The following is a 14,640-nucleotide window of genomic DNA, read 5'->3' as shown; positions in this document are numbered from 1 at the left end:
GAGCAATTTCTCGCCTATTAAATTCCTCTGTTTTACATTACTACTTGGGACTAGACTTGCTAATGTAAAGACTTCATGAGTTCATGATTAGTCACTAAATAATTGTAATCCTCTTACAAAATATATATATATATATATATATATATATATATATATATATATATGTTTCAGAATCATACTTTGAACTTAAAACTCACATCGTTTAAATTTTAGATCTAGCTTTAATCTTTTACGCATATATTCAATTTTATGGATGAGGCCTATTTTATCATCCACACAATTGAACTCCTTTCCCAATTCTTTTCAAACCTTTCTTTCCTTTTTTTTTCTTTTTCTTTCAATCAGCTATAGGCATTTCTAGTGTTCTTATTATTTGATTTATTGTCTATATATTGTGAACATGTGCTGGAATAGGCTGTAGTTCATACATCGTTTTCCAAATCTATCCAGTTATAAATAAGTAGTTATCATGAAAAAACTGCATTAGTTATTGTAACGTACGTACTCATTAATACGGACCTAACCCTACAAGGTCTGGTCCACTTAAGTAAGTAGTATACTACTTAACTATTAGAAAAACGCATAAAATAGAAAGAGATGCTATGCTACTAATGGAATTTGAACGTTCCACCTCAACTATAAGAGGCAGAAAGCTCATTTGCTGATCTAGTTCCCAACCCCGAACCATAGCACTTATCCTTTATGCAACAATAACAATAACATATTCATTATAATATCACAAGTAATGTCTGAGAAGGGTAGTGTGTATGCAGACTTTACTCCTACTTTGTGAAGATAAAGAAATAAATTTTTTTCTCTTTCTGCCCTCTAGGCTAGCTCTTCTTAGATTCCTTTTTGTAAATTCCCATAAACCCTCTCATTAGGTTCAGGGCAATTTTTCCTTTTTAGTGCCCCCACCCTCTATTTTTGTCGTAACTGACTTTACTATTTCTTGTCTAGTAAGCTAAAAATCAAATGAGACCCCCTTTACCTTAGGTGCAGCTTTTAGTACAAGATTCCGAATCTATCTGATTAAAAAAAGAAAATGGCAACAAAATTGACTCCTACTAATAAGTATATATATAGATGAGTGAACTTTAAATATCTAAAATTCACTTGTCATGACATTTTACTTTAGCAACTTCTATGTTATTAGACATTGCTGTTGAAGTTTTCAAATTGTACTAAGTTATCACATCAGAAGTTTTCATATCATACACAGTACACCTTGAATAATGCAATTATCTTTTTTCACTTTTGTCATTTCACTTTTAAGCATTATTTGATCAAGGCAGATATATCTTGTTAAGTTGCATACTGTATTTTGACATAGATATATAGCATGTGATACAGCTCAAGTCTATCAAAATTATGAGGCAGAATTTTGGAGATGAGTTTAATGAAGTCAAATTAGTTAGTTAATTTTAGTTATATGTTGGCCGCGATAATTTCCAGATTTAGAGAATGTTTGGGAGTTTTTCGTATCAACTTTTCGTTTTTAATGATGAAAAATATAATAAGCAAATTAGAAAAGAAAGGAAAAACAGTTACTAGATCTTGTTGTGTCTTTTGACCCAAAAAACTTCCCATAATTTCATATTGATTAGCATAAAATATCAACTATTACTAATCCTAACAGTCTCTTTCTGCAAAGTATATTCTTGAAACCACAACGTAGATAGAAAATATTTACATAGTTAATATTTCTTAGTAGGATTCCACTATTAGTCACTATACTCAGGCCTAACTTTATGCACTTTGATGAAAAGGATATGATGCTTCAAGGACACCTGAGGCTTCTTTTTTTCATATTAATAAATGCACATTCCACACAATGGCAAAGTTATTGACACCCTTTGCCGGATAACTACATTAGATAATTTTTTTGTAAGTATACATACTATAAGTATGTTAAATCTTCCAGGTTTCTGTGTATTTATTTTATTTTATTTTTGTAATATTTTGACCGTTTTTTTGATGAAAATTCTGGCTCCACCACTGATTCCACAAACAACGAAGAAGAAATGGAGCATGAATTTTACATTTAAAGAAACAAAACAAGAGTAGAAGAGAGCATATATAAGCTTACTAATTAATATAGTGTAATACTTCAAACACATACCTGAGTAAAACTGCAAGGATAAAAGTAGTAACTGGAAGGCTGTTAGTAGTAGCAGCAGCCAAAGTTGCAGAAGTGTATTTAAGTGCCACTCCATAGATATTCAAGCTCAATGTAACCCTGAAAATCAAACTCGATAAGGCACAAATTCCATCATACATAAAAACTCCTAAAATTCAGATTCACAATATCATATTGCAAGAAAGTTAACTAGTAACTTACCCAAATAGAGAGAGCATAAAAATCTTGAGGCAGATCAAGAATGAGATTGGTGGTGCAGTTTTCCTACAAACAGAAAACAATAGGTCAAATTTAAAAGCTTCATATATAGTAAATAAACGCGTTCTTTCTCTGACACTTTAAATTTTCATATGAGATGGTCTCATATTTCAGCAAATACTTAATCATTTAAACTTAAAATATATTTATATTATATATATATAGGAGATAAGTGCGAGCTTCATATATTACTATAATAACAGCAATACTACTTACCTTTCAAGGAACAAGGCGATGGGAGCTAAGAAGACAGTAGCAGCAGATTGTCTATAGAAGACAAAAACAAAAGGATTCATACCAACATCAAACGCAACTTTTGAAAGCAAGAACATGCCTGTGTAGATGGCTTGTATAAATAAAATTGCTCCATATATTTTTCTATCCATTTGCTTTCTTCTTTTGGATGGTTTTTGCTACTCTCTTTAATTTGTTGCTTCTCTATTTTATTTGAACCTCTCAATCAATTCAAAACTACGAAAGATTGGGAGGAAGAGGTGGGGTTTATATAATGGTGATTGAAAGCAAAAACTACATGACTCTAATATTAGACGTGTATGAGGTTATATTGATAATGATATATAAGTTGCTTTACAATATGACCATGAGGGACCAGCAATAAAGTCTCTAAAGTTATAGGGATGCTTCTCTTTTTTCTTTTTTCCTTTTTAGCATATATAGGGTTATTTTTTATTTGGATTTTTTTTTTATAGTGAGTAGATAATTAGCAAACACTAAACACCTTTTTAGCGGGGCTTTTTAGGATCATGGATCTATCAAATAGTTATTTAATCTTGGTAAAGAAAATTGACTGAAGGATCCTTTTCCTAATTATAATTTGTTGTTTAACTTTTACCTTCAGATTGTCTCCTGAATTCTCTCTTATTATTTATATATTTATATAAGTTCAGTTCTTACTTCCTTTGCCTTACAAAAACCTGAAATAAAAAAAATTGTTGGTAGGGAGCATTTTACTCTCTTTAGGGGCTTATTCGATGGGGATTTAAATTAATTAGTCGGCTAGTTGACTGTGAATAACACACATGTTTAAGCAAAGCAGCTAGAATGAGTTTAAGTTTTATATGCTGCACTTTTTTCACACCATCTTGTTACTTTGTCTGCAATAATAGTAGACATTATTCGAAAATCTAGAAAATAGTGAAAAGATCTGCTGTAAAAGCTGGTTAATTGTATTAATGGTGTAAAAATATTATACATCGTCTATGTAATGTATGTAACTTAAATCAGAATAGAATATATCTATACTAAATTAAGGCTGAAAGGATATATAGGTATATTTATCAGACATATTTCACATAATTTGGACAAGATGTCATACTAGTTGAACTCGAGACTTGGTCATTAGTATGACAACTTCGATGACTTAAACCGAAACTTCATGAGTTAGATGCCAAAACTTGTGATCCTGGTTACGACATGTAGTTGGTAAAAATTATGAACTTTTTAATCTTTTTTTTCTTCGTCATTTTGAAAGAGTTCCATTGATTTGAATACTTTAACTCTTGAAATTATGATCTCTTAAAATGCAAGATTAGATTTGGATTTTTCACTGCAGCCTGCAGGTGTAACATGCCATGCACAATGGAACAAGATTATCATTTACTCGATTGGACTTGGTTTTTTAAATTATTAGTACTTTACTTCTACTCGAACTATACCAATTTAAAGATGCTCGCTTTTGGTTAATTGGATTCTAAGGCAAAATTATTTTATTAGTAAAAATTTAAGCAGTAACTACTTTAACAAATATTGTATAGATTACTGATTATACTCAATCTGATAAAGTGAAGATCAAAATCCTTGATTCTCCTTTCCTTTTGTGCTTACCTCCTTTCGACAAGCAATTGCACAAATAATTGGTTCCTTTTGATTTAAATTATTAAAATAGTTATAGAATAATAAGAGAGAGAGGTCAATCAAGCATTTCTCGAAAGAAGCTCCATGAGTTTTCATTTCGATAAAATATTCTGTGAGAGGAATTTCCTTTAAAATGACAATCGTCTATCTTATCTACCTCAGGCAAAATTTAATTACGAGTCCACACTGGGAATAACTAGAGATAATTATTTAAGAAAATTTCATTTATATTCCTTTAGTTTAGGACAAGAACTCTTATATAGTAATATATTTTGTGCATGTCTTTTCATGTAAAGAAACGTACCAAATTTTACGTTAGACTAATTTTCTGCCGTAAACTAAACCTTTTCCTTATGAGTTTCCTGTAATTTTTTAGTATAACTAATTGGTCGTTGGTTAGTCATAGATTCTTCTATGATAAAACGAGAAATAATAATATTAGGTTCATTGATCTTAGGATTTTTCCTATTTGTTAATGGAGAATCATAGGTCACAAACGAGGTCCATAAACTAATTAATTAATACTGCAATGTTTTAAGGAATATTAGCAACGCGGTACATAGAAAGGCTAATCAACATCTTAATAAGGCATTTAGTAGCATGATAATGATATTCGATCACTATTAGTAGATGCAATCAACGTGAGAAGTCATCCGATATAATATGATAATTAATTTTTTACTTAACTAGATCGATCCCTAGAAATTATATTTAAAAAAAGCAAATAATTTGACAAGGTTTTTCATTAATTATACCTTTTTAAAATTTCAAGAAGATACTTGTTTCTTCTATCTTATGTTTAGTGACGTGTCACGACCCGGATTTCCCACCCTCGGGAGTCGTGATGGCGCCTACTAATGAGAGCTAGGCAAGCCAAATTTATTTACTTGTCCATTAATAATCTAATTCATTTTAACAATTTACGACAATAATACAAAAGCAACGAAATTCAATAATAAGCGGAAGTCTTAACATTTTATAGAAACTGAATAGAAATGCGGAAAGTTCAACAAAATCCTCTACCCAAGACTAGTGTCACTGTACTCACGAACTGCTAAGAATACTACATACAAACGTTTGAAAGAGAACATAAGCTCTTTGTCTCGAATACAATGAGATAACAGATAAGAATAAAGGTTAGAGGAGACGCCGGGCCTGCGGACGCCTGCAATGCTACCTCGGGTCTCGCTGAAATGAAGCCTGCTCCCACACTACTGCTGCTGCTGCTCGAAACCTGGATCTGTGCAAAATAGCACAGAGTGTAGTATTAGCACAACCGACCCCATGTGCTGGTAAGTGTCTAGCCTAACCCCGGCGAAGTAGTGACGAGACTAGACTGACCACCACATAAACCTGTGCAGTTATATACATACAGCGGAATCGAAATACAAGACAAGTAAACAATATGGGAGGGAAAGCATGCTGTGGGGAGATAACAGTTTCAAATATAAATTGACTAATACGAAGGAAAAGCACAACTCATACAACAATAAAGAATAGAGATCAACAAATGCACGGCATCACCTTTCGTGCTTTTACTCTCGTCCTCACCAAGCAATAACATAACAAACGTGCACGGCATCACCCTTCGTGCTTTTACTCTCATTCCTCACATATAATCAATAGAATCGGCACGGAATGGCACATCGTGCGGCACGGCATCACCCTTCGTGCTTTACTCTCTTGTCCTCACAATAAGCAAATAATGCACGGCATCACCTTTCGTGCTTTACACTCTTTCCTCACAACAAACAATGCACGCCATCACCCTTCGTGCTTTTACTCTCGTCCTCACCCAATCAACAATCACAAACAAGGGCAAGGGAATAATAAAACAAGAATGGATGTCCCGGCAAGGGTACACAAACAAACAAATAAAAACCCGGTAAGGGTACAACATCAATAACCAACAACATCCCGGCAAGGGAATAAATCACTAACTCTTCTCTTTCTTTCACTTTCATCTCAAAGTTCACATTATCACTTGAGCCAATGCTCCAAGGAGTTACTTATCTCATATACCTTCACAATTTGTATTTCAACCCGAGCCAATGCTCCACGAAGTTCAAAGATCACAATCTCTATCACAAGATCTTTACAACATATAGAAGTCATCATTTAAGCATGGAAGGCATAACAACAACCAAACTACTCGCAAAATAAGGACTCACGGCCATGCTAGACCCCAATGTATAGATACTCGTCACCATGCCTATACATCGTACTCGACAATTAGCAAGTTACAAATAAGACTCAACTCCTATTGCCTCAAGCTAGGGTTAAACCAAACACTTACCTCGATGCTTTGAACTCAACTCAAGCCTCAACTATAGCTTTACCCCGTGATTCCACCTCCAATCCGCTCGAATCTAGTCACAAGTTACTCAATTGCTATAATAAACACTAAATGAATCAATTTGAATGCATAAAAAATGAATTTCCCAAAGTTTTCCAAAAAATTCAAAAATCGCCCCCGGGCCCACGTGGTCAAAACCCGAGGTTCGAACCAAAACCCGGTTACCCATTCCCCACGAACTCAAATATGTAATTTGTTTTGAAATCGGACCTCAAATTGAGGTCCAAATCCCCAATTTTTGAAAAATCTTGGTTCTACCCAAAACCCCCAATTTCACCCATGAAAATCCTTGATTTTAAGTGGAAAATATGTTAAATGATGTTAATGAATGAAAGAATTGAGTAAAAATTGACTTACAAACGATTTGGAATGAAACTTGTTCTTGAAAAATCGCCTAAGGAGTTGTATTTTGGAAGTGGGGTGAAAATTGGCCTAAAATTCGACTAAGTATGAAAATTGTTGGGCTGCAGATATGGGAATTGCGAACTGGGGTTGCAATTGCGAACCCCGACCAAAAGTGGGAATTGCGAACACTTGTTCGCATTTGCGAACTATGAGGAGAATTGGGGACTTCGCATTTGCGAACCATGAGGTCGCATTTGCGAAACCCCAGCCTTCGCATTTGCGAGGCTCAACTTCGCATTTGCGATGTGTTTCAGGCCTGGCAATTTCTCGCATTTGCGAGCAGACCTTCGCATTTGCGAGCTCGCATTTGCGAGCCAGGCTTCGCAATTTCGAAGCCTGCAGGTCAGTTATAGCAGCAAAATTCCCAAGGTTGATTAATGCACTCCGACACCTATCCAAAACTCACCCGAGCCCTCGGGGCTCCAAACCAAACATGCACACAACCTCAAAAATATCCTACGGACTTACTCGGGCGATCAAATCGCCAAAATAACATCATATACATTGATTTAAGCCTCAAAATCCATGATTCCTTCCAAATTTTCATAAAACATCAAATCTCCCATTTTAAGTGCAAAACATGTCAAACGACGTCCGTTTTCAACCAAACTTTACAGAAAGCGCTTAAACCATATATAAGACTTGTACCGGGCGCCGGAACCAAAATACGGGCCGGATACCATAGTCTTTTAATCAAATTTCATTTTCAATTTCCTTAATTATTTCAAGAAAATAATTTCACACAAAAATTCATTTCTCGGGCTTGGGACCTCGGAATTCGATTCCGGGCATACGCCCAAGTCCCATATTTTCCTACGGACCCTCCGGGACCGTCCAATCATGGGTCCGGGTCCGTTTACCCAAAAAGTTGACCGAAGTCAAATTTATTCAATTTAATATCAAAATTTAGTATTTTTTTCTCACAGAATTCATATTTAAGCTTTCCGGCTACGCGCCCGGACTATGCACGCAAATCGAGGCAACCCCAAATGAGGTTTTCAAGGCCTCGGAAGCACGGAATGAATAAGAAAATAGGTGATGACCCTTTGGGTCGTCACATTCTCCACCTCTAAAACAACCGTTCGTCCTCGAACGAACAAAAGAAAGAAGTACCTGAGTCGGGGAAAAGATAAGGATAACGACTCCGCATGTCAGACTCGGACTCCCAGGTTGATGCCTCAGGAGGCTGACCTCTCCACTGAACACGAACAGAAGGAAAACTCTTGGACCTCAACTGACGAACCTGCCGGTCTAGAATAGCTACCGGCTCCTCCTCATTAGACAAGTCCTTGTCCAACTAGATAGTGCTGAAGTCTAACACGTGGGCTGGATCGCTGTGATACCTCCGAAGCATGGATACATGAAAAATTGGATGTACGGCCGATAAGCTAGGCGGCAATGCAAGTCTATAAGCCACCTCTCCCACTCGATCGAGAATCTCAAACGGACCAATGAACCTTGGGCTAAGCTTGCCCTTCTTCCCAAATCTCATCACGCCCTTCATAGGCGACACTCGGAGCAACACCCGCTCACCAACCATAAATGCCACATCTCGAACCTTGCGATCTGCATAACTCTTTTGCCTAGACTGAGCTGAACGCAGCCTGTCCTGAATGATCTTGACCTTGTCCAAGGCCTCCTGAACCAAATCTGTACCCAACAACCGAGCCTCTCCCGGCTCAAACCATCCAACCGGAGACCGACACCGCCTACCATATAAAGCCTCATAAGGAGCCATCTGAATGCTCGACTGGTAGCTGTTGTTGTAGGCAAACTCCGCTAAAGGCAAGAACTGATCCCATGAACCTCCAAAGTCAATAACACAAGCTCGAAGCATATCCTCCAAAATCTGAATAGTCCGCTCGGACTGCCCGTCCGTCTGGGGATGAAATGCTATGCTCAACTCAACTCATGTGCCCAACTCTGAACCGCTCTTCAGAAGCGCGAGGTAAACTGCATACCCCGGCCCGAAATGATAGATGCCGGCACACCATGAAGGCGAACAATCTCCCGGATATAAATCTCTGCTAATCTCTCAAAAGAATAGGAGACTGCCACATGAATGAAATGTGCTGACTTGGTCAGCCTATCAACAATAACCCATATCGCATCGAACTTCTTCCGAGTCAGCGGAAGTTCAGTAACAAAATCCATAGTAATCCGCTCCCACTTCCACTCGGGAAGCTCAATCCTCTGGAATACACCACCAGGCCTCTGATGCTCGTACTTAACCTGCTGACAATTCAAACAACGAGCCACATATGCTACGATATCCTTCTTCATTCTACGCCACCAGTAATGTTGCCGCAAATCCTGATACATCTTCGCGGCGCCCGGATGAATAGAGTACCTGGAACTATGGGCCTCCTCTAAAATCAACTCTCGAAGCCCATCCACATTGGGCACACAAACTCGCCCCTGTAATCTCAAAACTCCATCCGCATATAAGGAAACCTGCTTGGCACCTCCTCGCTGCACCGTGTCTCTAAGGACACACAAATGGGGATCATCAAACTGCCGATCACGGATACGCTCCAATAATGAAGAACGAGCGACCGTGAAAGCTAACACACGACTGGGCTCAGAAACATCCAGTCTCACGAATTGATTGGCTAAAGCCTGAACATCCAAAGTAAACGGCCTCTGACTGACCGGAATATAAGCAAGGCTTCCCATACTGGCCGACTTCCTACTCAAAGCATCGGCCACCACATTGGCCTTCCCCGGATGATATAAAATGGTGACATCACAATCCTTCAGCAACTCCAACCACCTTCTCTGCCTCAAATTCAACTCCTTTTGCTTGAACAAGTACTGAAGACTCTTGTGATCAGTGAACACCTCACACGTCATGCCATACAAATAATGCCTCCAAATCTTCAATGCGTGAACTATGGCTGCCAACTCCAAATCATGCACTGGATAGTTCTTCTCATGAATCTTCAATTGCCTCAAAGCATAAGCAATGACCTTGCCATCCTGCATCAACACTGCTCCAAGCCCAACACGGCAAGCATCACAATAGACTGTATAGGGCCCTGAACCTGTGGGCAAAACCAACACCGCTGCCGCAGTCAAAGCTGTCTTGAGCTTCTGAAAGCTCGCCTCACACTCATCCGACCATCTGAACTGGGCACCCTTCTGGGTCAATCTGGTCATCGGGGCTGCAATAGATGAAAATCCCTCCACGAACCGTCTGTAGTAGCCTGCCAACCCCAAGAAACTCTGAATCTCTGTAGCCGATGCTGGTCTAGGCCAGTTCTTGACTGCCTCTATCTTCTTTGGGTCCACCTGAATACCCTCAGCTGATACAACATGACCCAGAAATGCAACTGAACCCAACCAGAATTCACACTTCGAGAACTTAGCATATAACTGACTATCCCTCAGAGTCTGAAGAACCACTCTAAGGTGCTGCTCGTGCTCCTCCTGGCTGCGGGAGTATATCAATATATCATCAATGAACACTATCACGAATGAATCCAAATAAGGCCTGAACACTCGGTTCATCAAGTCCATGAAAGCTGGGGCATTTGTCAACCCGAATGACATAACCAAGAACTCATAATGCCCATACCGAGTGCGGAAAGCTGTCTTAGGGACATCGGATGCGCTAATCCTCAACTGGTGGTAACCATATCGCAAGTGAATCTTGGAAAATACCCTGGCACCCTGAAGCTGGTCGAACAAATTATCAATCCTCAGTAGTGGATACTTATTCTTGACCGTTACCTTGTTCAATTGCCGGTAATCAATATACATTCTCATTGACCCATCCTTCTTCTTGACAAATAACACCGGCGTACCCCAAGGAGAGACACTGGGTCTAATGAAACCCTTCTCAAGCAAATCCTGCAACTGTTTTTTTAACTCCTTCAACTCTGGCGGGGCCATACGATATGGTGGAATAGAAATGGGCTGAGTGCCCGGAACCAGATCAATGCAGAAATCAATATCCCTGTCGGGTGGCATACCCGACAGGTCTGAAGGGAAAACATCAGGGAACTCACATACAACGGGCACAGAATCAATAGAGGGAACCTCAGCACTTGAGTCCCGAACATAAGCTAAATAAGCCAAACACCCCTTCTCGACCATACACCGAGCCTTCACATACGATATGACACTGCGGGTAGAATGACCTGGAGTCTTTCTCCACTCTAAGTGAGGCATACCCGGTAATGCTAAGGTCACAGTCTTGGCATGGCAGTCCAAGATAGTGTGATAGGGTGATAACCAGTCCATCCCCAATATAATATCAAAGTCGACCATATCTAAAAGCAACAGATCTACACGGGTCTCCAGACCCCCAATCACGACAACACAAGAGCAATGGACTCGATTAACCATGATGGAATCACCCACCGGCGTAGACACAAAAACAGGAATACCTAATGCATCACTAGGCATGATCAAATACGGGGCAAAATAGGATGACATACGAATACGTAGACCCCGGATCAAACAACACTGAAACATCTCTATCACAAACCAGAACCGTACCTGTAATGACTGCATCTGAAGCCTCTGCCTTGGGCCTAGCCTGAAGAGCATAACATCGGGGTTGGGCCCCACCACTCTGATCTACCTCTCTGGGACGACCCGCTGCTGGGTGGCCTCCACCTCTAGCGGTCTGAGCTCTATCTCTATGACCTCTACCTCCACCTCTGGCACCTCTACCCCCACCTCTAGCTCGCTGGGCGGGCTGTGGGGCAGCCGGTGCCTGAACCATGGCACGAGAACCCTGGTGCTGAGAACTGCTCGGTGCTCGAGGGCAAAATCTGGCAATATGACCCGTGTCACAACAAGTGTAACAAGTCCTCGGCTGCTGAGTCTGCTGGCCCTGTCGACCTGAATGACCTCCACGGAAACTATGAAGCGGCGGCGCACTGATAGGAGCTGGCGGTGCACTGAATGGCTACTGATCAGAATAATGCCCACGGAAACCACGATCACTTGGGGCACCCTGAGAAACCTGGAGGGCTGACTGGAAAGGCCTAGAAGGCTGACCCCTATCATAAGAATCTCTGCCTCCAGATGAGGCACCACTGAATCGGCCTGACTGACGGGGTCTCTTGTCTGCTCTATGACCACCCCCTTGTGGCAATACCATCTCGATCCTGCGGGCCACATTGGCCGCCTCCTAAAAAGTAATATCACTCTCCGTCTCTCTAGCCATCTGGAGACGAATAGGCTAGATGAGTCCATCAATAAATTGTCTCACTCTCTCTCTCTCTCAGTGGGGAGTATGATAGTAGCATGGCGAGCCAACTCAATAAACCTGGTCTCGTACTGGGTGACTGACATGGATCCCTGATGGAGACGCTCAAACTGCCTCCGATAGGCCTCACGCTGTGTGACAGGGAGAAACTTCTCCAGAAATGTATGAGTGAACTGCTCCCAGGTCAAGGCTGGAGACCCTGCTGGTCTAGCTAAACAGAAATCCCTCCACCAAGTCTTGGCAGATCCAGATAGGCGAAATGCAGCAAAGTCAACTCCATTGGACTCAACAATACCCATGTTCCGAAGAACCTTGTGGCAGCTGTCCAAATAATCCTGAGGATCCTCGGTGGGTGCACCGCTAAAAGTAGTAGTGAAGAGCTTGGTGAACCTATTCAACCTCCATAAAGCATCGGCAAACATAGCTTCCCCATCACCGGCCTGGGCTACCACACCCGGCTGAGCTGCTCTAACTGGCTAAACTGCTGGAGTCTGAATCGGGGGAACTCCCTGCTCCGGAGTACGAGTAGCAGGAGTCTGGGCCCCTCCTCCAGCCTGAGAGACGGCTGGTGCTACAGGAAGCAAACCTGCTCGGGTGACACTCTCCATGAGGCCCATCAATCGGACCAGAGCGTCCTGAAGAAATGGGGTAGCAATAAACCCCTCTGGGACCTGAGCTGGGCCCACCAGAACTGCTGGGGCTGGGGCCGGAACCTCCTCGTCAATGTCAACCTGAGGCTCCGCCACTGGTGCTGCTACTCGGGGCTGAGCTTCGCCCCTACCTCGGCCTCTACCACGGCCTCGGCCTCGCCCTCTACCCCTAGCAGGAGCTGTCTGGGGCTCGGACTGCTGATCGAAAGATGAAGAAGCACGTGTTCTTGCCATCTGCGAAAGAACAGAGTAGAAATTCAATTAGCATTGAGAAACCAAGCCGCACGACAAGAAAGAACAAATGTGGAACTTTTCCTAACTCGGTAGCCTCTAGGGGATAAATACAGACGTCTCCGTACCGATCCCTCAGACTCTACTAAGCTTGTCCTTGAGTTGTGAGACCTATGTAACCTAGAGCTCTTATACCAACTTGTCACGACCCGGATTTCCCACCCTCGGGAGTCGTGATAGCGCCTACTAATGAGAGCTAGGCAAGCCAAATTTATTTACTTGTCCATTAATAATCTAATCCATTTTAACAATTTACGACAATAATACAAAAGCAACGAAATTCAATAATAAGCGAAAGTCTTAACATTTTATAGAAACTAAATAGAAATGCGGAAAGTTCAACAAAATCCTCTACCCAAGACTGGTGTCACTGTACTCACGAACTGCTAAGAATACTACATACAAACGTCTGAAAGAGAACATAAGCTGTTTGTCTCGAATACAATGAGATAACAGATAAAAATAAAGGTTAGAGGAGACGTCGGGCCTGCGGACGCCTACAAGGCTACCTCGAGTCTCGCTGAAATGAAGCCTGCTCCCACACTACTGCTGCTGCCGCTCGAAACCTGGATCTGTGCACAATAGCACAGAGTGTAGTATCAGCACAACCGACCCAATGTGCTAGTAAGTGTCTAGCCTAACCCCGGCGAAGTAGTGACGAGGCTAGACTGGACCACCACATAAACCTCTGCAGTTATATACATACAGCGGAATCGAAATACAAGACAAGTAAACAATATGGGAGGGGAAGCATGCTGTGGGGAGATAACAGTTTGAAATATAAATTGACTAATACGAAGGAAAAGCACAACTCATACAACAACAAAGAACAGAGATCAACAAATGCACGACATCACCCTTCGTGCTTTTACTCTCGTCCTCACCAAGCAATAACATAACAAACGTGCACGGCATCACCCTTCGTGCTTTTACTCTTATTCCTCACGTATAATCAATAGAATCGGCACGGAATGGCACATCGTGCGGCACATCATCACCCTTCGTGCTTTACTCTCTTGTCCTCACACTAAGCAAATAATGCACGGCATCACCCTTCGTGCTTTACACTCTTTCCTCACAAGAAACAAACAATGCACGGCATCACCCTTCGTGCTTTTACTCTCGTCCTCACCCAATCAACAATCACAAACAAGGGCAAGGGAATAATAAAACAAGAATGGAAGTCACGGCAAGGGTACACAAACAAACAAATAAAAACCCGGCAAGGGTACAACATCAATAACCAACAACGTCCCGGCAAGGGAATAAATCATTAACTCTTCTCTTTCTTTCACTTTCATCTCAAAGTTCACATTATCACTTGAGCCAATGCTCCAAGGAGTTACTTATCTCATATACCTTCACAATTTGTATTTCAACCCGAGCCAATGCTCCACGAAGTTCAAAGATCACAATTTCTTTCACAAGATCTTTACAACATATA

General features: G+C 40.9%; 1 protein-coding gene across 1 annotated transcript in view; it reads right to left on the bottom strand.

The window, feature by feature from the left end:
- Positions 1 to 2,921, bottom strand: part of LOC109208125 (WAT1-related protein At5g64700-like) — a 6,302-nt gene extending 3,381 nt beyond the window's left edge. The window contains exons 1-3 of the mRNA XM_019371166.1: positions 2,615 to 2,921; positions 2,342 to 2,404; positions 2,123 to 2,239 (exon numbers count right to left, since the gene is read on the bottom strand). Coding sequence (XP_019226711.1) covers positions 2,123 to 2,239; positions 2,342 to 2,404; positions 2,615 to 2,784 — 350 coding nt within the window. The 5' untranslated portion in view covers positions 2,785 to 2,921. The remainder of the gene's footprint in view (positions 1 to 2,122; positions 2,240 to 2,341; positions 2,405 to 2,614) is intronic.
- Positions 2,922 to 14,640: the final 11,719 nt, after the last annotated feature.

Source organism: Nicotiana attenuata, unplaced genomic scaffold, assembly GCF_001879085.1.
Source record: "Nicotiana attenuata strain UT unplaced genomic scaffold, NIATTr2, whole genome shotgun sequence".
In the NCBI taxonomy this organism is placed as follows: Eukaryota; Viridiplantae; Streptophyta; class Magnoliopsida; order Solanales; family Solanaceae; genus Nicotiana; species Nicotiana attenuata.
Note: the sequence above shows the minus strand (reverse complement) of the source record. Positions and strands in the feature narration are given on the sequence as shown.